The sequence below is a fragment of the Oncorhynchus gorbuscha genome, linkage group LG24, assembly GCF_021184085.1.
Source record: "Oncorhynchus gorbuscha isolate QuinsamMale2020 ecotype Even-year linkage group LG24, OgorEven_v1.0, whole genome shotgun sequence".
Taxonomy (NCBI): domain Eukaryota; kingdom Metazoa; phylum Chordata; class Actinopteri; order Salmoniformes; family Salmonidae; genus Oncorhynchus; species Oncorhynchus gorbuscha.
In genome coordinates this window covers 8,667,768-8,690,575 of record NC_060196.1, presented here as the reverse complement: position 1 = coordinate 8,690,575, position 22,808 = coordinate 8,667,768, and the positions used below count along the sequence as shown (strand labels likewise).

General features: G+C 44.3%; 1 protein-coding gene across 1 annotated transcript in view; it reads left to right on the top strand.

Moving 5' to 3' along the window:
- The window catches only part of LOC124013410 (vascular endothelial growth factor C-like), a 58,704-nt gene that overhangs the window by 9,705 nt on the left and 26,191 nt on the right, over positions 1-22,808 (top strand). Inside the window, exons 2-3 of the mRNA XM_046327754.1 lie at positions 19,510-19,729; positions 20,029-20,219. Coding sequence (XP_046183710.1) covers positions 19,510-19,729; positions 20,029-20,219 — 411 coding nt within the window. The remainder of the gene's footprint in view (positions 1-19,509; positions 19,730-20,028; positions 20,220-22,808) is intronic.

Sequence of the window (22,808 nt, the reverse complement as noted above, 5' to 3'; positions counted from 1 at the left end):
TACAATAAGAGGACAAACATATAAACACATGCAGTATATAGGAGTCCCAAGCACTGGAATACAATAAGAGGACAAACATATAAACACATGCAGTATATAGGAGTCCCAAGCACTGGAATACAATAAGAGGACAAACATATAAACACATGCAGTATATAGGAGTCCCAAGCACTGGAATACAATAAGAGGACAAACATATAAACACATGCAGTATATAGGAGTCCCAAGCACTGGAATACAATAAGAGGACAAACATATAAACACATACAGTATATAGGAGTCCCAAGCACTGGAATACAATAAGAGGACAAACATATAAACACATGCAGTATATAGGAGTCCCAAGCACTGGAATACAATAAGAGGACAAACATATAAACACATGCAGTATATAGGAGTCCCAAGCACTGGAATACAATAAGAGGACAAACATATAAACACATGCAGTATATAGGAGTCCCAAGCACTGGAATACAATAAGAGGACAAACATATAAACACATGCAGTATATAGGAGTCCCAAGCACTGGAATACAATAAGAGGACAAACATATAAACACATGCAGTATATAGGAGTCCCAAGCACTGGAATACAATAAGAGGACAAACATATAAACACATACAGTATATAGGAGTCCCAAGCACTGGAATACAATAAGAGGACAAACATATAAACACATGCAGTATATAGGAGTCCCAAGCACTGGAATACAATAAGAGGACAAACATATAAACACATGCAGTATATAGGAGTCCCAAGCACTGGAATACAATAAGAGGACAAACATATAAACACATACAGTATATAGGAGTCCCAAGCACTGGAATACAATAAGAGGACAAACATATAAACACATGCAGTATATAGGAGTCCCAAGCACTGGAATACAATAAGAGGACAAACATATAAACACATACAGTATATAGGAGTCCCAAGCACTGGAATACAATAAGAGGACAAACATATAAACACATACAGTATATAGGAGTCCCAAGCACTGGAATACAATAAGAGGACAAACATATAAACACATACAGTATATAGGAGTCCCAAGCACTGGAATACAATAAGAGGACAAACATATAAACACATGCAGTATATAGGAGTCCCAAGCACTGGAATACAATAAGAGGACAAACATATAAACACATACAGTATATAGGAGTCCCAAGCACTGGAATACAATAAGAGGACAAACAAACATATAAACACATACAGTATATAGGAGTCCCAAGCACTGGAATACAATAAGAGGACAAACATATAAACACATACAGTATATAGGAGTCCCAAGCACTGGAATACAATAAGAGGACAAACATTTAAACACATGCAGTATATACAAGGCATTTTTCTTTAGAGGATGTTGATGTTGCTTTAACAATTGAATTAATGCTTAGACGCCTTAATGTATACATGCCTGTACCCACCCAGGAGTACAATGCTCTCACTCCATGTCTCTCCCACACAAACACGTTATTCTCTCTCTCTCTCTCTCTCTCTCTCTCTCTCTCTCTCTCTCTCTCTCTCTCTCTCTCTCTCTCTCTCTCTCTCTCTCTCTCTCTCTCTCTCTCTCTCTCTCTCTCTCTCGCTTCTCATGCCATCTTTCCGCCTCTCTCTTCTCTTTCTCTTTCTGCCTCATTCAGTCTGTGCTACTAAAGCGCCACTAACGACCCCCTCGTAAACCCAGGCCGTATGGTGAACCTTATGAACAACAAGCAGTCAATGATCCTCAGTTGAATCCTCAGTGTGTCCATATGTCTGTGACAGTAGCACAGTGGGAAGCCTTTGACTACCAGTACTGTTTGTCTGACTGCTACTGAACCCTCCAGCTCCCTCACACAGCAGCCAGCAGGTGGTAGCTCACTGCAAAACTACAGCTGACATACCGTACGCTAGGATCAACATCACTGTCAGAAGTATGGCTGTGTGCTAACTCTGTCTGGTTAATGTAAATCTGAGAACAGAGAGAAGAATGTATTCCCATGGTCCTCCAGGACAACTAATGGTGCCTCTCTGACACTCTCTTGCCCTCGCCTCACCAACTTCCTGGAAACAGTGCAGTCAAGAAGAGGCCAAATGAGTTCACGGTCCTCAGAAGAAGTTCTGGACGTTTTCAAAACACATTTATCTGCAGTGGAGACCCTTTAGTTCAGCTCACGTGAGCTGGAAATGAACGGTAGCCGCAGTGCCAGGTGCTTAGGGTGTAGTGTGACCAAACAATGCTTAATTCCCATTGTTAAGATGATGCAACAAGTATTTCATGATTTAATGAAGGCTGAACGCATTTTCCCCTGAAGTGCCCCCTAAAAATATGGTGCCTAATTGGTGCAACAAAAAAAAACAGCAAATTTTTTTGTGTTTGCTGTTTGATGTTAGCACCAGCTAGCAGTGATGTTATGCAAGTCTCACTACTTCCTAACATCGAACATCTGCCTTCGTGGGGTTACTGACAGGGGCTGTCACTGCGTACAGGTGTAATCCTATCAGGGCAAACAGTGATTCACTAATCTTCCTCTTCCCCCACGTTTCCTGTTCCGTGTTTGACAAAGACCAGAACATCCCATAATAATGGAGGTACTGAACCGCCAAGGACCGTTCCATTCTTTTCACAACCTATTTAGATGAACACTTTAACTAATAAACGCAGAATCTCTCACAACACAAAAACAACAAACAGAGAGTGTCAGTATAAATATGGACATTTTAGCACGGTATCACCTACCACAATACTACACCGCCTGTCACTACAACAAAGCTTCAGCGTTTATTTGTCACGTGCACAGGAGACAGCAGGTGGTAAACGGTACACTGAAATGGAAACTTGCGAGCTACTTCACAGCAAATCAATATCAAGGTGAGGGAAAATAATGTTAAGGAAATAATACAAGTCAGAATGAAACAGTAAGAAAACACACAAGAAATACAGAGAAAGTAACACAGCAATAGAAGCTATACTTGCCTAGTTAAAAAGGTCAAATAAATATTAAATATATACATACTGAATGTACAAAACATTAAGAACACCTTCCTAATATTGAGTTGCATGGACTCTACAAGGTGTCTAAAGCGTTCTGTAGGGATGCTGGCCCATGTTGACTCCAATGCTTCCCACAGTTGTGTCAAGTTGGCTGGATGTCCTTTGGGTGGAGGACCATTCTTGATACACACAGGAAACAGTTGAGAGGGAAAAAAACAGCAGCGTTGCAGTTCTTAACACAAACCGGTGCACCTGGCACCTACTACCATACCCTATTCAAAGGCACTTCCATCTTTTGTCTTGCCCATTCATCCTCTGAATGGCACACATACACAATCTTTGTCTCAATTGTCTCAAGAGAAAGTAAAAATCCTTCTTTAACAGGTCTCCTCCCCTGATTACATTGATTGAATTGGATTTAACAAGTGACATCAAATAGGGATTCACCTTGTCAGTCTATCTCATGGAAACAGCAGGTGTTCTTCATTTTTTATACATTCAGTGAATTGAGCCTGTAGCTTAAAAAGACCGATTTTGATGGGGATTTCTGTATTATGTTACCTAGATTGATGTAGGGGTGTGTCAATAGACTCTTAATGATTAATTAGATATGGCAAAATAGGAAATGTATTATAGTAAATGAAGCAAACACAGATTGTTACACTAATTCCAAATATTTATCATGAGCTGAACCATTTAGAGATAATTTAAAAAATGTTCCTAAGCACAATTGAACCAGGCGCTGTAGACTGGAGCGTCCGTAGAGTCAGTGCAGCAGGTTGAACGCTTGACGTTCCTAGTATACCAAACATCTTCAGACTGAAGAGTAAAGAGTTGGATTAGACTCACAAAGGACATACAAAACTCCCAACTCCCATTTTGTGCAGTGGGGAGATTGAATGGGGGTCAGTGAGGTTAGAATGCATCGTGAACAGGCTCAGTTCAGGCTACTTGTTGGTAGCAGACATTGTATAACGCGGTGCTCCTGAGCTCTTCAGGTGTTAACATTTAACCTGTTTCTCATTGTTATGCTGATCCTGGCTCTCTATAACAGGTCTTTTCTGACTAGGAAAATGAAAGCAGATTAAAGAGAACGTGAAAGGTGCCCAGTTTGCTTTTCTGTGGTGATTAGATAATCAGATCCAACTCTGTGTAGTCAGAAATGTGTACTAGACATGGTCATGGTCCTTGATTTCAAGACATTTTGCTATGATAACATCTTAGTGTTTGAGAATATCTTCTGGAACGAGATATTACATATTATGCAGCATTTCAAAGCTGGACAAATGGGACCAATTTCATATGGGAGACGAATTCTAACAGAATCACAACAGCTAAGATGAGAGACAGCGCTAGTGTACAGAGACCACGCTAGTCTACAGAGACCACGCTAGTCTACAGAGACCACGCTAGTCTACAGAGACCACGCTAGTCTACAGAGACCGCGATAGTCTACAGAGACCACGCTAGTCTACAGAGACCACGCTAGTCTACAGAGACCACGCTAGTCTACAGAGACCACGCTAGTCTACAGAGACTGCGCAACTCTACAGAGACCACGCTAGTAAGATGTAGCCGGAGACGAAGGCAAACATTTTATGTGCCCCCAACCGATTGTTTTTTTTGTTAATTTATCTGCATTGTTTGTAACTTATTTTTGTACTATTTTTGTACATAATGTACATAATGCTGCCACTACCGTCTCTTATGACCGAAAATAGCTTCTAGACATAAGGACTGTGATTACTCACCACGGACTAGCAGAATCCTTTTTCTCTTTCACTACTCTGACGGAGGATATATACGGCTCCCTCAGGAACAGGCCCCGACCCCAGTGATCTGCGTGAAAAAGAGGCGGAGAAAGAGAGGCCGGAGGTCGGGCTTGCCTTCTGATGAGTCGGAGGCAATCAAATAAACCCCCACTCCCGTCAGTTCTGCTTGCAAACATGCAATCTTTGGACAATAAAACCGATGAGTTATTGGGAAGATTAAACTACCAACGGGACATTACAAACTAACATTTTGTGCTTCACGGAGTCATGATGGCTGAACGACGACAATATCAGCATATATATTGGCTGGTTATATATGATGCACCAGCAGGATAGAACAGCGGCGTCTGGTAAGACAAGGGGCGGCGGACTCTGTATTTTTGTAAACAACAGCTGGTGCACAATATCTAAGGAAGTCTTGAGCTATTGCTAGCCTGAGGTAGAGTATCTCACGATAAGCTGCAGACCACATTACCTACCGAGAGAGTTTTCATCTATATTCCTTGTAGCTGTTTACTTAACACCACAGTCTTAGGCGGGCACTAAGATAGCATTGAATGAGTTGTATTTCGCCATAAGCAAACAAGAAAACGCTCACCCAGAGGCGGCGCTCCTAGTAGCCGGGCACTTTAATGCAGGGAAGCTTAAATCAGTTTTACCAAATTTCTATCAGCATGTTAAATGTGCAACCAGAGGGAAAATAACTCTGGACCACCTATACTCCACACACAGAGACACATACAATGCTCTCCCTTGCCCTCCATTCGGAAATCTGACCATAATTCCAAGCAAAAATGAAAGCAGGAAGCACCAGTGACTAGATCAATAAAAATTTGGTCAGATGAAGCAGTTGATAAGCTGCAGGACTGTTTTGTTAGCACAGACTGGAATATTTTCCGAGATTCCTCCAATGGCATTGAGGAGTACACCACATCTGTCATTGGCTTCATCAATGAGTGCATCAATGATGTAGTCCCCACAGTGACCGTACATACATACCCCAACCAGAAGCCATGGATTACAGGCAACACCCGCACTGAGCTAAAGGCTAGAGCTGCTGCTTTCTAGGAGCAGGACTCTAACCCGGAAGCTAATAATAAATACCTCTATGCCCTCTGATGAACCATCAAACAGGCAAAGCGTCAATACAGGACTAAGATCGAGTCGTACTACACCGGCTCTGACGCTCGTCGGATGTGGCAGGGCCTGCAAACCATTACAGACTACAAAGGGAAGCACAGCCGAGAGCTGCCCAGTGACACGAGCCTACTAAACTATTTTTATGCTCGATTCAAGGCAAATAACACTGGAACATGCATGAGAGCACCAGCTGTTCTGGAAGACCGTGTGATCACGCTCTCTGCAGCCGATGTGAGTAAGACCTTTTAGACAGGTCAACATTCACAAGGCCACAGTGCCAGATGGATTACCAGGATGTGTACTGCGAGCATGCGCTGACCAACTAGCAAGTGTCTTCACTGACATTTTCAACTTCTCCCTGTCTGAGTCTGTAATACAAACATGTTTCAAGCAGACCACCATAGTGCCTGTGCCCAAGAACACTAAGGTAACCTGCCTAAATGAATACCGACCCGTAGCACTCACATCTGTATCCATGAAGTGCTTTGAAAGGCTGGTCATGGCTCACATCAACACCATCATCCTAGAAACAATAGACCCACTCTAATGTGCATACCGAACCAACAGATCCACAGATGATGCAGTCTCTATTGCACTCCACACTGCTCTTTCCCACCTAGACAAAAGGAACACATATGTGAGAATGCTATTCATTGACTACAGCTTAGCGTTCAACACCATAGTCCCCTCAAAGCTCATCAATAAGCTAAGGACCCTGGGACTAAACACCTTTCTCTGGAACTGGATCCTGGACTTCCTGACGGGCCGCCCCCAGGTGGTAAGGGTAGGTAACAACACATCCGCCACACTGATCCTCAACACAGGGGCCCCTCAGGGGTGCGTGCTCAGCCTCCTCCTGTATTCCCTGTTCACTCATAGCTACATGGCTTGGCACATCTCCAACACCATCATTACATTTGCCGATGACACAGCAGTGGTAGGCCTGATCACCGACAACAACGAGACAGCCTATAGGGAGGAGTTCAGAGACCTGGCCGTGTGGTGCCAGGACAACAACCTCTCCCTCAACATGATCAAGACAAAGATGATTGTGGACTCCAGGAAAAAGAGGACAGAGCACATCAACCATTCTAATCGATGGGGCTGCAGTGGAGCAGGTTGAGAGCTTCAAGTTCCTTGGTGTCCACATCACCAACAAACTAACATGGTCCAAGCACACCAAGACAGTGATGAAGCGGGCACGACAAAACCTATTCCCCCTCAAGAGACTAAAATGATTTGGCATGGGTCCTCAGATCCTCAAAAGGTTCTACAGCTGCACCATCGAAAACATCCTGAAAGGTTGCATTACTGCCTGGAATGGCAACTGCTCAGCCTCCGACCGCAAGGCACTACAGAGGGTAGTGCAAACGGCCCAGTCCATCATTGGGGCCAAGCTTCCTGCCATCCAGGACCTCTATACCAGGCGGTGTCAGAGGAAGGCCCTAAATATTGTCAAAGACTCCAGCCACCCTAGTCATAGACTGTTCTCCCTGCTACCACATGGCAAGTGGTACCGGAGCGCCAGGTCTAGATCCAAGAGGCTTCGAAACAGCTTCTACCCCCAAGCCATAAGACTGCTGAACATCTAGTCAAATGGCTACCCAGACTATTCCCATTGCCAACCCCCCCGTCCCCGTCCCCCACAACACTGCCACTCTCTGTTGTCATCTATGTATTGTCATTTAATTAACTCTACCTACATATACATACTACCTTAACATATCCGGTGCCCCCACACATTGACTCTGTACCGGCACCCCCCTGTATATATTGTTATTTTTTACTGCTGCTCTTTAATTACTTGTTACTTTTATCTCTTATTCTTATCTGTATTTTTTTAACTGCACTGTTGGTTAAGGGATCGTAAGTAAGCATTTCACTGTAAGGTCTTCACATGTATTCTGCGCATGTGAATAATACAAATTTGATTTGATTAGTCGACGGAGACCACAATAGTCTACAGACACCACAATGGTCCCGGAAAACATCAATAGCAGGTGACGAGATCTGCCTTTCATAACTGCACCAGTTTTCAGCCCGTCTCGTTTTCTTCTCTTCCCTGTTCAGCCTGTTCTGTTCGCATATGGAAGTACATCTAATCCCCTACATGTGTTTTACCACTTCTCAAACAGTAGCGTAGAAGAGCACCCATCAGCTGAAGTTTAATTAGAAAAGAGATAGAGGCCTATAGAGGGAAGGAGAATGAGATGTGGAGGAGATGTGGACTTTAACCTCCCAGCCTCTCCTCCTAAACTCTTGGCCTCTCTGCGTTGACTTTGTGCACGCGCCTTTAAATGCAGCCCTACAGAACCGAGGTGATTGGCGGTTTTATTCATACCGCCAACATAAGGACTTGCCATTTGGAAGTGTACAAAGGTGGTAGAGGTGCAGAGAGAGGAGAAATCCCCCATTCATTCTTAGCCTGGTTTCCTTTAAGCTCTGCCGGCTTAAAGAAAGGGTTCATTTCAAATGTCCTGGACCTCAAACAGAGGAACGGCGCAGTCAGAGGGAAAAGATTTACTGGGCGACTGGAGAAGACCCAGGGTCATATTAGATAGTATCTCTTTATTGTGGCAGTATTACTTTCGAAATGGAATTCAACCAATAATTTCTCTGTCTACTGCCTTATAACCTAAGCCATGTCATGGTACATGTGACATTCGAAGTCCTCCATAGTGATAAATTCAGTGGGTACACCAATTTGATTGACTTTCGTTACAAGTTTCACAATCAACTGTTCTGTTTGACTAATCTCTATTGTTCTGTTTGTCATACCCCTCAGAAAGCAAAGGGTCCTCTCAAGCTTCCCTGTTTGTCATGGGCACATGTTTAGGGGCCCCAGTAACTCTGAATGCACTGACACTGTGACTAAACAAGAGGGCTAGATAGGTGGTCTCCTCATCAGGAGTAGCAGAGTGTGCATATAGACTATCTGTAAACTGGTTTGGAGACAACAGGTTAGCTTAGAAGTCTTTGATTAATTGAGAAGTCACTGAGGCAAGACGTTTGTTAAGAAGAGGAGTGTGAGCTGCATGCCTGGTCTGAAGTTACGACAGTGACACACCCGTACTCACAAATGAGCGCACACACATAAACGCAAGCACACACACACACACACACATACACGGCTCTGCGCTCCTAAGTCAGCTTACACCACGACTGCCAGCGTGCAACCACAGCACTCCAAGCGCTAAAACAACAAGTCGTGATGTAATGCCCTCGCGGCCAATACCGCTAAAAGCGATGAGCTCTGGGGAGCGGGCTCCCTCTGTACTGTATCAGCTTAGCGCTTCCAACTGCTCTGTGAAAACAATTACAATTAGACATCTGTGAATGTAGTTCAAATTTTCACACAATTCTCTCTTGACAATACACGGAACTCAAGTTATTCAAGTGTATCTCAAGGATTTGCACATACAGGACCTGCCCTTTCAAGAGAAACCAACAGGTTAACTCTCAGACTCCAACGAGGACAATTAGCATAGAACAGCATGTAAGATAGACGTTTTCTCCTGTCCTATGCTTTGAGGTCTTCCCTCGCCCTTCAACCTGCTGCAGTATTTGAAAGTTAAGATTAAGTTGGAAAGACTCAGCATGCATTGGTAGACCAGTGTTGGGATCATGGCTTGAATGAATCTAGCTTTTGTCAAATGTACATCAAAAGTAGTTTTTTGTGCATTTCAGCTAACCCAGTGGAGGCTAGCTAACCCAGTGCAGGCTAGCTAACCCAGTGGAGGCTAGCTAACCCATTGCAGGCTAGCTAACCCAGTGCAGGCTAGCTAACCCAGTGCAGGCTAGCTAACCCAGTGCAGGCTGGAGGCTGATGTGTGGGGATTTAAAGTCGGCCAGGCAGAACACCCTGGAAGGGGAGCTCAGAAGGTGGGCTATGCTACATCAGGCTCTAGTTCCCGGTGGTCCTATAGAGCCAGATAAATAGGCTGAGCTGATTGCTTTATTGCTCTGCAGAAACCCTAAAGCAAGCAGCCATTCACAGATAAACATGTCTAATCCCACTAAAAACACATCCCTCATGTCTGTCAGATATCTGCGAAACGAATCTGCAAATCTGTCAAAGAGGAATGGTGACAAAATGGATGCCAGTTGAGGATTACAAGATCAGTGTTCAAAATCCCTTTTCCTCCAAGTTCTTCTGCAAAGCTGATTGTATCTGGGCAATTACTCAATAATAGTTTATTGGGGCTTTCAAGGCTAATCCTATACTATGTACATTAACACTGACTATGATGTTTGATTTGCTCAGACTTTGCACAGTGCCAGTTTTACATCTAATGACTATAGCAGCTCTAGCGCTAGGAATGGCAAAGCCATTCCCCCAAGGAAGAAGGCAAGTGGGTGAGAGAGTGTGGAAGAAGGAGGGTGGAATGATGCTGGCCTTGGGGTGAGCTGTAGCGTGATGTACATGAGGAATTGTTGGAGTCCTCCTACCTACCGGGAGACATTTCAATCATGCCAGGTCTGCATCCCAAATGGCGCCCTATCACCCAGTGATGACAGGGTTCCCATAAGGCTCTGGTCAAAAGTAGTGCACTAAAAAGGGAGTAGGTGGCGTTTGAGATGCAGCCCAGGAAATGATTAGTGATGAATAGCATTATTCAAATGAAACCTGCGGTCTGTCTGGGTTCAGGTCTGCTGAGCGGTCCCTACATGATGATTTGTATCTCAGTTCATTTCGGGTCCATATCAGTAGAATAGGACAGATATTCCTGATATTGGCTAACTCTGCACACCAGATGGATGGAGGCATGGCGATGCATGGGGCCCTCTCTTCCCCTTCCAACTCCTTCCATCTATATTGTGGTGGGAGTCTGCTCAGCCATCCAGAGCTGGTGTTTGTGCTGTGTAGCTAGGTCAGTGGAGTCTGGTGTTTGTCCTGTCTTACTACAGCTAGGTCAGTGGAGTCTGGTGTTTGTCCAGACTTACTATAGCTAGGTCAGTGGAGTCTGGTGTTTGTCCTGTCTTACTGTAGCTAGGCCAGCTCCCCCAGTGCAGTGTTCTCTAAACCTGTCCTGTCTTACTGTAGCTAGGTCAGCTCCTCCAGTGCAGTGCTCTCTAATCCTGTCCTGTCTTACTGTAGCTAGGTCAGCTCCTCCAGTGCAGTGCTCTCTAATCCTGTCCTGTCTTACTGTAGCTAGGCCAGCTCCCGCAGTGCAGTGCTCTCTAAACCTGTCCTGTCTTACTGTAGCTAGGTCAGCTCCTCCAGTGCAGTGCTCTCTAATCCTGTCCTGTTTTACTGTAGCTAGGTCAGCTCCTCCAGTGCAGTGCTCTCTAATCCTGTCCCGTCTTACTGTAGCTAGGTCAGCTCATCCAGTGCAGTGCTCTCTAATCCTGTCCTGTCTTACTGTAGCTAGGTCAGCTCCTCCAGTGCAGTGCTCTCTAATCCTGTCCTGTCTTACAGGAGCTAGGTCAGCTCCTCCAGTGCAGTGCTCTCTAATCCTGTCCTGTTTTACTGTAGCTAGGTCAGCTCCTCCAGTGCAGTGCTCTCTAATCCTGTCCTGTCTTACTGTAGCTAGGCCAGCTCCTCCAGTGCAGTGCTCTCTAGTCCTGTCCTGTCTTACTGTAGCTAGGTCAGCTCCTCCAGTGCAGTGCTCTCTAATCCTGTCCTGTCTTACTGTAGCTACGTCCAGAGTGGTATACAGTTGAAGAAGGAAGTTTACATACACCTTAGCCAAATACATTTAAACTCCCGTTTTTTCACAATTCCTGACATTTAATCCAAGTAAAAATTCCCTGTTTTAGGTCAGTTAGGATCACTACTTTATTTTAAGAATGTGAAATGTCAGAATAATAGTAGAAAGAATAATTTATTTCAGCTTTTATTTCTTTCATCACATTCCCAGTGGGTCAGAAGTTTACGAACACTCAATTAGTATTTGGTAGCATTGCCTTTACATTTTTTAACTTGGATCAATTTTTTGGGGTTGCCTTCTACAAGATTCTCACAATAAATTGGGTGAATTTTGGCCCATTCCTCCTGACAGAGCTGGTGTAACTGACTCAGGTTTGTAGGCCTCCTTGATCGCACACGCTTCTTTTCAGTTCTGCCCAGACATTTTCTATAGGATTGAGGTCAGGGCTTTGTGATGGCCACTCCAATACCTTGACTTTGTTGTCCTTAAGCCATTTTGCCACAACTTTGGAAGTATGCTTGGGGTCATTGTCCATTTGGAAGACCCATTTGCGACCAAGCTTTAACTTCCTGACTCTTGAGATGTTTCTTCAATATATCCACATTATTTTTTCCCCTCATGATGCCATCTATTTTGTGAAGTGCACGAGTCCCTCCTGCAGCAAAGCACCCCCACAAAATGATGCTGCCACCCCCGTGCTTCATGGTTGGGATGATGTTCTTCGACCTGCAAGCCTCCTCCTTTTTCCACCAAACACAACGATGGTCATTATGGCCAGTTCTATTTTTGTTTCATCAGACCAGAGGACATTTCTCCAAAAAGTATGATCTTTGTCCCCATGTGCAGTTGCAAACCGTAGTACGGCTTTTTCTATGGTGGTTTTGGTGCAGTGGCTTCTTCCTTGCTGAGCAGGCTTTCAATTTATGTCAATAAGGGACTCGTTTTACTGCGAATACAGATACTTTTGTACCTGTTTCCTCCAGCATCTTCACAAGGTCCTTTGCTGTTGTTCTGGGATTGATTTGTACTTTTCACACCAAAGTACGTTCATCTCTAGGAGACAGATCGCATCTTCTTCCTGAGTGGTATGATGGCTGCTTGATCCCATGGTGTTTATACTTGCATACTATTGTTTGTACAGATGAACGTGGTACCTTCAGGCGTTTGGAAACTGCTCCCGAGGATGAACCAGACTTGTGGAGGTCTACAACTGTTTTTCTGAGGTTGATTTATTTGTATTTTCTCATGATGTCAAGCAATGAGGCACTGAGTTTGAAGGTAGGCCTTGAAATACATCCACAGGTACACCTCCAGTGGACTCAAATTATGTCAATTAGCCTATCAGAAGCTTCTCACGCCATGACATATTTTTTCTGGAATTTTCCAAGCTGTTTAAAGGCACAGTCAACTTAGTGTATGTAAACTTCTGATCCACTGGAATTGTGATACAGTTAATTATAAATGAAATAATCTGTCTGTAAACAATTGTTGGAAAAATTACTTCTGTTATGCACAAAGTAGATATCCTAACCGACTTGCCAAGACTATAGTTTGTTAACAAGAAATTTGTGGAGTGGTTGAAAGTTTTAAAGTTTTAATGACTCCAACCTAAGTGTATGTAAACTTCCAACTTCAACTGCATATGTAGATATATGAATATGGTTCTGGCTAGGTCCGTTTCCTCAGTACAGTGTTCTCTAAGCCTGTCCTGTCCTACACTAGCTAGGCCTGTTCTAGGTCCATTACAACCTGTTCTTTGTCTCTAGGCCTGTCCTGTCCTACTGTAGCTAGGCCTGTTCTAGGTCCATTACAACCTGTTCTTTGTCTCTAAGCCTGTCCTGTCCTACTGTAGCTAGGCCTGTTCTAAGTCCATTACAACCTGTTCTTTGTCTCTAAGCCTGTCCTGTCCTACACTAGCTAGGCCTGTTCTAAGTCCATTACAACCTGTTCTTTGTCTCTAAGCCTGTCCTGTCCTACTGTAACTAGGCCTGTCCTGTCCTACACTAGCTAGGCCTGTTCTAGGTCCATTACAACCTGTTCTTTGTCTCTAGGCCTGTCCTGTCCTACTGTAGCTAGGCCTGTTCTAGGTCCATTACAACCTGTTCTTTGTCTCTAAGCCTGTCCTGTCCTACTGTAGCTAGGCCTGTTCCTTGGTCCATTACAACCTGTACTTTGTCTCTAAGCCTGTCCTGTCCTACTGTAGCTAGGCCTGTTCTAAGTCCATTACAACCTGTTCTTTGTCTCTAGGCCTGTCCTGTCCTACTGTAGCTAGGCCTGTTCTAAGTCCATTACAACCTGTAATTGGTCTCTAAGCCTGTCCTGTCCTACTGTAACTAGGCCTGTTCTAGGTCCATTACAACCTGTACTTGGTCTCTAAGCCTGTCCTGTCCTACACTAGCTAGGCCTGTTCTAGGTCCATTACAACATGTTCTTTGTCTCTATGCCTGGTCCTGAGGGTCTAATAAATATGGATCAAAGTAATGGCTGTAACAGATGCTACACGTGTAATTCCTGTGTTTGTGCAGGTAGCTAGTAGTGGGATCAGGCTATGGAGAAAAAGACCATATCCTGCTTTAGCAGCCTTCTGTTCCACCTTGCCTTTGGCTACATGCCATTCCATAATCTCTTATCCCCATTTAGCAGTAATGGTTCCTCCTCATGTACAGACCGTGGATGATATGCAGACATCAGAGATATTATGGTTCGTCATGGATCTGTTTTGGTTTGAATATTTAGTGGTTTCACATCTGTGGCTATAACATAATGTCGTCAGATCAAACTTTAGATGACTGAATGTTGGATCTGACTTGACCCAAAGAGGATATGCCTTGGTTTTAAAGGATCTGTTTCGTGAGTTTTGTCCTGATGTACAACAGCGAATACAATTCTTTGTTTGGTTTCAAATAAAAATAATTTTATTTGGGAAGTCGAAGACTATTCAGTTTTAAATTGTTGGATGGAGTTAACAGAGTAAGTTACTATCACAAGTTCAGGATAGGAATAGTTTGAGGTTTTCCTGTCACTCCGTTGACATCAAATACATCATTGTAAATAAGCATTTGTTCTTAACTGATTTGCCTAGCTAAATCTAGGTTACATTAAAACAATTACAGAATAATGTGTTGAGTAACTATCAGACCTATTACTTATTGGCCACTGCTATAGCATTTTGTCCAAACCAGGATGCTTGTTTGTTCTTAAGGGAACCATTTTCAATCGGTTATTTTACTTTCAATATGACTCAATATCATTAGATTATGCGGTTTGGACATATTAGGAAATCTTTAATTCACTATTTTTGCAATATTGATGAGTCACTGTCTGACTTTGGCAGGATTTTGACTGTGTTTTTATTGATTATGACATCACTTTTGGGAATGGAAAAATCTTGTCAGGCGGTTCTCTCACTAAATGTCACTCTAATGCAGAACATGACATCAGGCTCCGTCTTTAGGCAGTGTAAAATAGATACAAATGGACCATACAGTATCATATACTCCCCATGGCAATACATTCATGGTAATATATTTGAAGAGGTAGATTCTAGTTGATTCCTGGCAACACAGATTAAATCCCTGGCCCTGCAGGTGAAGGGAAGAGAGGAATTCCAGGCTCAGATTGAGATGATCGTTTTGGGCTGCTGGATCCTGGATTTTAGAGGGGAGGGGGAACGGGGGCTTGCCTGGTACCCATAAACCTGCTCTGCTCTGCTTAGTCAGAGGAAGCACACACACTGCTCCTTCACCGTCCAGCCCAGGCTCAGGCTGTGGTTTATACCTGTCATCATAGGAAATACCTAGAGCCGTACTGTACAGGATAGGATGTAGCAGCCTTCCAGTAACTCAGTACTGAGCCCATCACTTCAGACACAGGTTTCTCCTGTTCGTTACAGAAAGTAACTCCCACACATATGATTCCATCTTGACATCGTTTATTGTCCGTTTTCCCTGACTAGGGGAATCTCACAGCCCTGGTTGTAATCTATGCAACCAGGGACTGGAGTTTTTCCTGGTCAGATCACATGGTCAGGGAAAACTCCTGGCCCTAGCCACTCCCTCCTAATGGTGTCAATTAAACAATTGAAAGTCGGTTAAATTTGCAATACTGTTAAGAGGTCATTCAAGTGCAAAGACAACAGCTTTTATGTTTGCTTGGTAATTGGAACCACACATGCTGATGATTAAATCACACTGGCATGTTATTACTGTCATAGTGGTCAGGAGGATTTCCTGTGCCTGCTTGTGGTGTGGCAATACTGTTCCATGACCATCCCTCAGTCATACATTCACCTTCCTGTGCCCGTGGCAGTGCATTCCACTAACAGCAGAGATACGTCCAAAAAATGAACTTTGGCTGAGGTTTTATGTGTTACATTTTGAACATTCTTGTATCCGGACTGTATGTCTGTCCGAGCGGTCATTCATATCCTGTGACTTCCAACTTTCACCGCATGAACCCTAGTCAACAGTGGTCAATGTAAGTGTCATCAGTGGGATTGCTTGGCAGAGTTCTAAACTGCATGGAACAAATGAAAGTGGTGTGTTTTGTGGTGGACATGATTCATTTTAAGCATTTTACTGCAGTGGGCTAAATCAAGGGTACACAGTGTTTCTTGGTAGTCTTAAACAAATCTACTTTGAAACAAATTATACACCTCACACACATGGTTATGGGCTTAAAAAAAAGAAGACACCTGTACCATGTCAGATATAGAGTTGAAACGTATTACATTTTGAGTGTGCATCCGAATAATATACTTTATATACATCAAAATAGACTGAAATATAACACAACTGTTTGACATAGAAACACCGGAATTATTGGCGTGATTTAAAAACAAAAGTGTATTAATTATGAAAAATAATAATAACAGTCCACCCATGAGGCCACTAGGTCATTTGACTGCAGGAAAGGACGACCTACCGAATGTTCTGCCTTTCTACTGTACTATACTGTCAAGTGTCTACTGCCTGGTGGATGCATTCCACTGTGGATCCTTACTCTGTGTTTCCATATTGGTCTTCTGTACTCTGTGCTCCCAAGTCAATAGTAAAACAACAATGGGTTATATTTCTAGTCAAGCGGAATGTTTAGTTGGAGATTCATTGTTTGCCTTTGTCTTACTTAAAATTGATTTAAGACGTCAGATGCCTCTTTCCCTAGCGAAAGAATGTGAGGGTGGACCAAGGTGTGAATAAGCTTACACACGCACGCACGCGCACGCACGCACACACACACACACACACACACACACACACACACACACACACACACACACACACACACACACACACACACACACACACACACACACACACACACACACACACACACACACACACACACACACACACACACACACACACACACACACACACACACACAGTGTCTATTGTTTCTGGTAGGAAACAGACCATTGCGTGGCGTGTTATCTCTAGAACCATTGACAACTAACACATGAAAGGAGTCTAATACAATAGTCTTGTTCAGGCTTTCTCTGGTGTTTCCTGAATAAATCAAGGGGAAAATGGCCGCTTCCTACAAGGAATTGAATTCTACCTCTTCAACTGATACTTTGATGAGGAGGCAGTGCTCGGGAGAGAGATGTTGCATGTCTAGAGGACCAGAGTTGAGCACCACCCGCTGCACAGGCGGTACACTATAGATTCCAATATATGAACGACTCTAAGGTTCCACTTTCACCTGATAGAAAGGTCAAGCTCTTTCTCTCTTTGTTTCTGGATAATGTCAATTACAGAGGAGCTGAGGTCGTATTGTTGGCGATACAGGAGTAAAAGATGGAACTGCTGTTCCATCCCGTTATCTGCTCTGCCTTGTTTATTAAGTCATGACATCTGATATCAAATCCAAGGCTTGAACCGGTGTCCTTGGAGGGTATCAGAGTCCAACAAGCATTCACCGGACTGAATAATACAACCAGTATGTTTACAATCTGTCAATTGTCTGCGAACTGCAAAGCACGTCCCATTTCAGTTCAACCCTCTTCCTTATCGTTTGGGTGAAATGTTTGCAAACAGCGCAAGGCTCATCTTCGAAGACAAGATGAACTAGACATATCAACATATTATTAAGTAATCTTCTCTGGAAACAACTCAACTAGGGAAAACATAATGGTTCATGTCTTTGTTGAATTTGCCTATCCTGTCGACGTGTTTTAAAACACTCAACATCCCACAAGCTTTAAGGCAAACATATGTCATGTGTATTTATAATTTATCATGCTCTCCAAGCCAAGCATTTAAGAGACGTGTTCTCTGTAAATTAGAGTCAAGAACCTTACACATCCATGGTTGTCAGCACAGAATAAAATGTAATGTCTATTTAATAATCCCAGCTCGGTCTTGGATAATAAACTATGATGAATTACCCAGATAGATTCTGTCCGAAATTTAAAAAAACCTTTATCCTCCCCTTTTTTTCTTACTTTCGCTTTTTGACACCTTGAAGGGAGACGAATGTGAGGGAGGGAGGTTTTCTCTTTCTTTCTCTCTCTTTTTCGGTTATCATCGGGGGTGATCAGTCATGACTCATGAGGGTCACTGGGCATGTTTCCTGGAATGTTCCAGGCAGCAGTATCACTTTTCATCGGTGACTCCTGTACACTCTGTTAGACAGTGCTCATGTTTTCACACTTTGCAAACTCGTATCCCCCAAGGAGTGGCTGGGTGGAGGGAGGGTTACGTGAGAGGGGGAGGCACGGCTGCACGATGAAACGTTCTCGCTGCGGACGCTGCTTCAGCTCAAGATCTCAACTCCCGGGCCGCGTTTAACACCCTGCTCGGCTTACTGAGTAAGCAGCCTGTCAATTGTTTGGCCGGTGAGGGACGGCCGGGTGCTGAAGGTGTCCTAGACGATTCGGATACAGATGTCTTCCAGGGGTTGGTTGTACTGTTGAAGGAGAACAGGTCATTAGCTATAGTAGTGCCTCCCTACCCGTTCAGACAGTATTGGCCTGCCTCTCCCCTGTGTAGACACCCCGAAGGCGTAACCGATACGTGTTGGTGTATTTTAATCATGTCTTAGCCCGTACGTTAAAGGATTCTTTCATCGTTCACTCCGCACCTATTTGCGGATATCATTTTAATTTATTTTTCATTTCAATACTGGTCTGTGGTTTGATACAACTGATAAAGGCGGCGCAATACAAAGGGATTCTCAGCATTGAATGAGAATTATGTTTTGGAATGAATAGTAAAACTAACACAGTCAGTCGATTGAACTGATTCATGGCAGATCAACAAGTACAGGAGCCTACTAAGGCCTGGTTTGCAGTCCGTGAATGAATGAGTGGCTGATTGTTCAAAGAGCTTACATACGGTGTGGCAGGTAGCCTAGCGGTTAAGAGCATTGGGCCAGTAACTGAAACGTTGCTGGTTCGAATCCCCGAGCCAATTGGGTGAAGCATCTGTCGATGTGCCCTTGAGCAAGGTACTTAACCCGAGCTGCTCCAGTAAGTCACTCTGGATAAGACTGTATGTAAAATGCATATCACCTGATTTCACTGCATCTTTGTTGGCCGTCAGGACAGGAAATGCTTTTACCAATGCAATTGAAATGGTTTAATCCAAAAGACCAGCACACAGCAGAACCCAAACTATATCAACCAATGAAAAGGCTCAATATTTATTGCACTTTCTAGGGGGTTAGTGGCATGTCTATGTCCGTGAGCCAAAACCATCACCATGAAATTCCTTTCTAAACACTCTTCCTCCTCCTAACAAATAACAATAAGATCTAAGTCAATTCATCAGATCATAATATTGTCTCCGACTGAGTTGACTCTGGTAACACAGTTCATCGTGAACCCTGTCTGTATCATTCACCACACTATTGTGGGAGGTCTCCTCAAACCAAACAACCTTCATGTCTTCTCCCCAGTCCTTAATGTGTGATAACGGTACCAGTACATCAGTCCTTATAGGGTCTCTCTGTTCTTTCCATCCAGGAGCCGTCGGAGCCAGACCTTGAGCAGCAGCTGCGCTCCGTGGCCAGTGTTGAGGAACTGATGAGGATAGTGTACCCTAACTACTACAGAGTGCTCAGTTGCCGGTCGAAGCGGGGCGCACGCTTCCCCCTGAGAGGGGAACACACAGCCACGGAAACGCGGTTGCGCAGCGAACTGCCGGCGTACGCTGGTGCTCCCTTCAACCCTGACACACTGAAAAGTAAGTGTCTGTTTTCAGGAGATGCTTTTTTCTGTCACTGTTTGGCCTGTCTAGATTTGTTGGGTGTTGACCAACTGACCTTGTAGGATAGTATCACTTGACTATAACAAACAATTAGATCAGTGCTTAGTTTTAGCAAACAAATTTATATCACCTAAAAAATAAAAGACATTTGATTGGCCACTTGCCTTGACTGACGTCAATACAGGAAGTGCAATATAATACATGGTTTGTCGAATGATGATGTCATTTTAATGCTCTGGTCTTCCTGTCTGATTTTCTCAACGTGCATCCAACAGGTATTGAGTCAGAGTGGAAAAAGACCCAGTGCATGCCACGAGAAGTTTGTTTAGATGTGGGGAAAGAGTTTGGGGCGGCTACAAACACCTTCTATAAACCACCCTGCGTGTCTGTCTACAGATGTGGGGGCTGCTGCAACAGCGAGGCGCATCAGTGTTTGAACATCAGCACCTCCTACATCAGCAAGACGGTGAGTTACACACAGTCTGGGGGACCGCAAGAGGGAGGGGTGGACTGTGGTGTGTGTGTGTGGGTGTGCGTGCGTGCGTGCGTGCGTGCGTGTGTGTGCGTGTGTGTTGGCTAGTATGTTGGAGTGGGGTTCTTAAACAGCGGCGGTACTCAACTTCAGTCCTCACAGGCCACAGTATCGTCAGGTTTGCTTTGTCCCCAGGGGCTTAATCAATCTTATCAAAGTCATTGATTGACCACAGATCATCATTTTACTAGTTGAATGGCAAGACCTGAAAGCCGTTAGACACACAGGCCCCTGAGGACTGGAGTTGGGTTAAAGCCTCGCTTCATATGATTTAGAAATGGTTTAGTTGATTTGCATGAAAATGCCAAAACAACGCATTGTTTTTACCGAGTGTGATCTGTGGAAATTCCGATGACGTATTGGATGTACTCTGATGTGCTTATAGCTTCTTTAAAGCCTGCGCTTAGTTTTTCTCTACTAGACTGAGGGGAGTGAGAGGTTCATTCTCAGTGTCCCACCTTGATTCAGGGGGTAAACGGCAGGCAGGGGAGGGGGTCTTCCGCGAGGTTGTGTGTGTTGGAGTTATTAGCGGCTAGGCCTCTTTTAATTGTCCACTTATTTTGGGTGGGCTGATCCCAGCCTGGCTGTTCTGAGTCTGTGTGATTTAAAGCATGACACGCTCACAGTCAGGGGTTTGAGTTTGAGTCCTCCTGGTCAAGGCCATAACATCTCAACTGTTGTTAGACTGCTAATGTTGCCATGGAGACTTACCACAGCCTCTGTAAGTGTAGCTCAATGACCTACGTGACTTAATCCTGGTCACCCCTGGAAAGGGCTTTTCCTATAATATTTACTGCCCTAACACATTTTTTTTGTATAGTATTAACATGGACCATCAATATATTTGAATCTCTATTTTAGGGGATCAGAAAAAAAATACTGTAATAGTTGAGCAATTGTTTTCGTGCAAATCAACAGTGTAGTGTTTTTTATGGCCAGTGAACTAGACTCATAAGGCCCTGAGATGTGATCTGCTGTGGGGGGGGGGGGTTCTGCTCGGTGTGGTACAGTAACTGATGTCTCTGTTTATGCTGTGTTTGCGTCAGAGAATAAGTATGTGTCAACATTCAAGGAGACACTGGGGGAGCATAGATGTTAGATTAGCACTCGTCTGTACAATTCAGTTGAGTGCTGGTGTGCCCTGATCTATGCAGATAAAGCACATGTTCTCCATCCAAAGGGTTCTATATTTCTACATAGCTCTCATTAGCAAGATGCAGGGCACCAAGAATGAAATTGAAACCTGCAGTTCAATAACACAGCTAAGTAATATAGCCTACATGTGTTTGGTAACGTAACTACTTGTTAAACATTGGCGGTTGGATACAAACTAAGTTTGATTGGATTCAGATTGAAAATTGAAGCATGTATTTTCCATGCTATTCTGTACATACAGATTTGATTGATAACAAGCCCAACTACAGCTCCCATGACTCTTTGATAGGCTTACTTGGAGACTCATAGCTAAACCACTGACTCATGTTACTACTGGGTAATAATAATAATAATAAATGCTAGCTTGTTGTGTCTACTCCCCCTGACATCACCCACAACCTTTGGATTATCAGTCGGTCTGTAGCCAGGCAGGCTAGTCTGTGGCCAGGCGGATTGGTCTGTGGACAGGTGGGTTGGTCTGTGGCCAGGCGGGTTTGTCTGTGGCCAGGCGGATTAGTCTGTGGCCAGGCGGGTTTGTCTGTGGCCAGGCGGATTAGTCTGTAGCCAGGCGGGTTTGTCTGTGGCCAGGCGGGTTGGTCTGTAGCCAGGCGGATTAGTCTGTAGCCAGGCTGGTTTGTCTGTGGCCAGGCGGGTTGGTCTGTAGCCAGGCGGGTTGGTCTGTGGCCAGGCGGATTAGTCTGTAGCCAGGCGGGTTGGTCTGTAGCCAGGCGGGTTGGTCTGTGGCCAGGCGGGTTGGTCTGTAGCCAGGCGGGTTGGTCTGTAGCCAGGCGGGTTGGTCTGTGGCCAGGCAGGTTGGCCTGTGGCCAGGCGGGTTGGTCTGTGGCCAGGCGGGTTGGTCTGTAGCCAAACGGATTTGTCTGTAGCCAGGCGGATTTGTCTGTAGCCAGGCGGATTTGACTGTGAACAGGTGGGTTAGTCTGTAGCCAGACAGATTTGTCTGTGGCCAGGCGGGTTAGTCTGTAGCCAGACAGATTTGTCTGTGGACAGGTGGGTTGGTCTGTGGACAGGTGGGTTGGTCTGAAGCCAGGCGGGTTTGTCTGTAGCCAGACGGGTTTGTCTGTAGCCAGGCGGGTTTGTCTGTGGACTGGTGGGTTGGTCTGTAGGCCTACTGTTTGATTTCCACTACCAGAACTAATGCCCAATCAAAAGTCTCTCTAGATACCTCAAATTTTATGCCCACCTTATTTAATGCTTACCAACTCATGTGTTTGGCAGGTCCGGCAGTCAGACAGATTAACTCGCTGAATAGTTAAAATGAACTTAATTAATAAACAGTTTACCTGACTTACCTGCATGATACCTGCAGTATCATGGCGCCGACAGAGATGGTCTCGTCGCTTCAGGTCC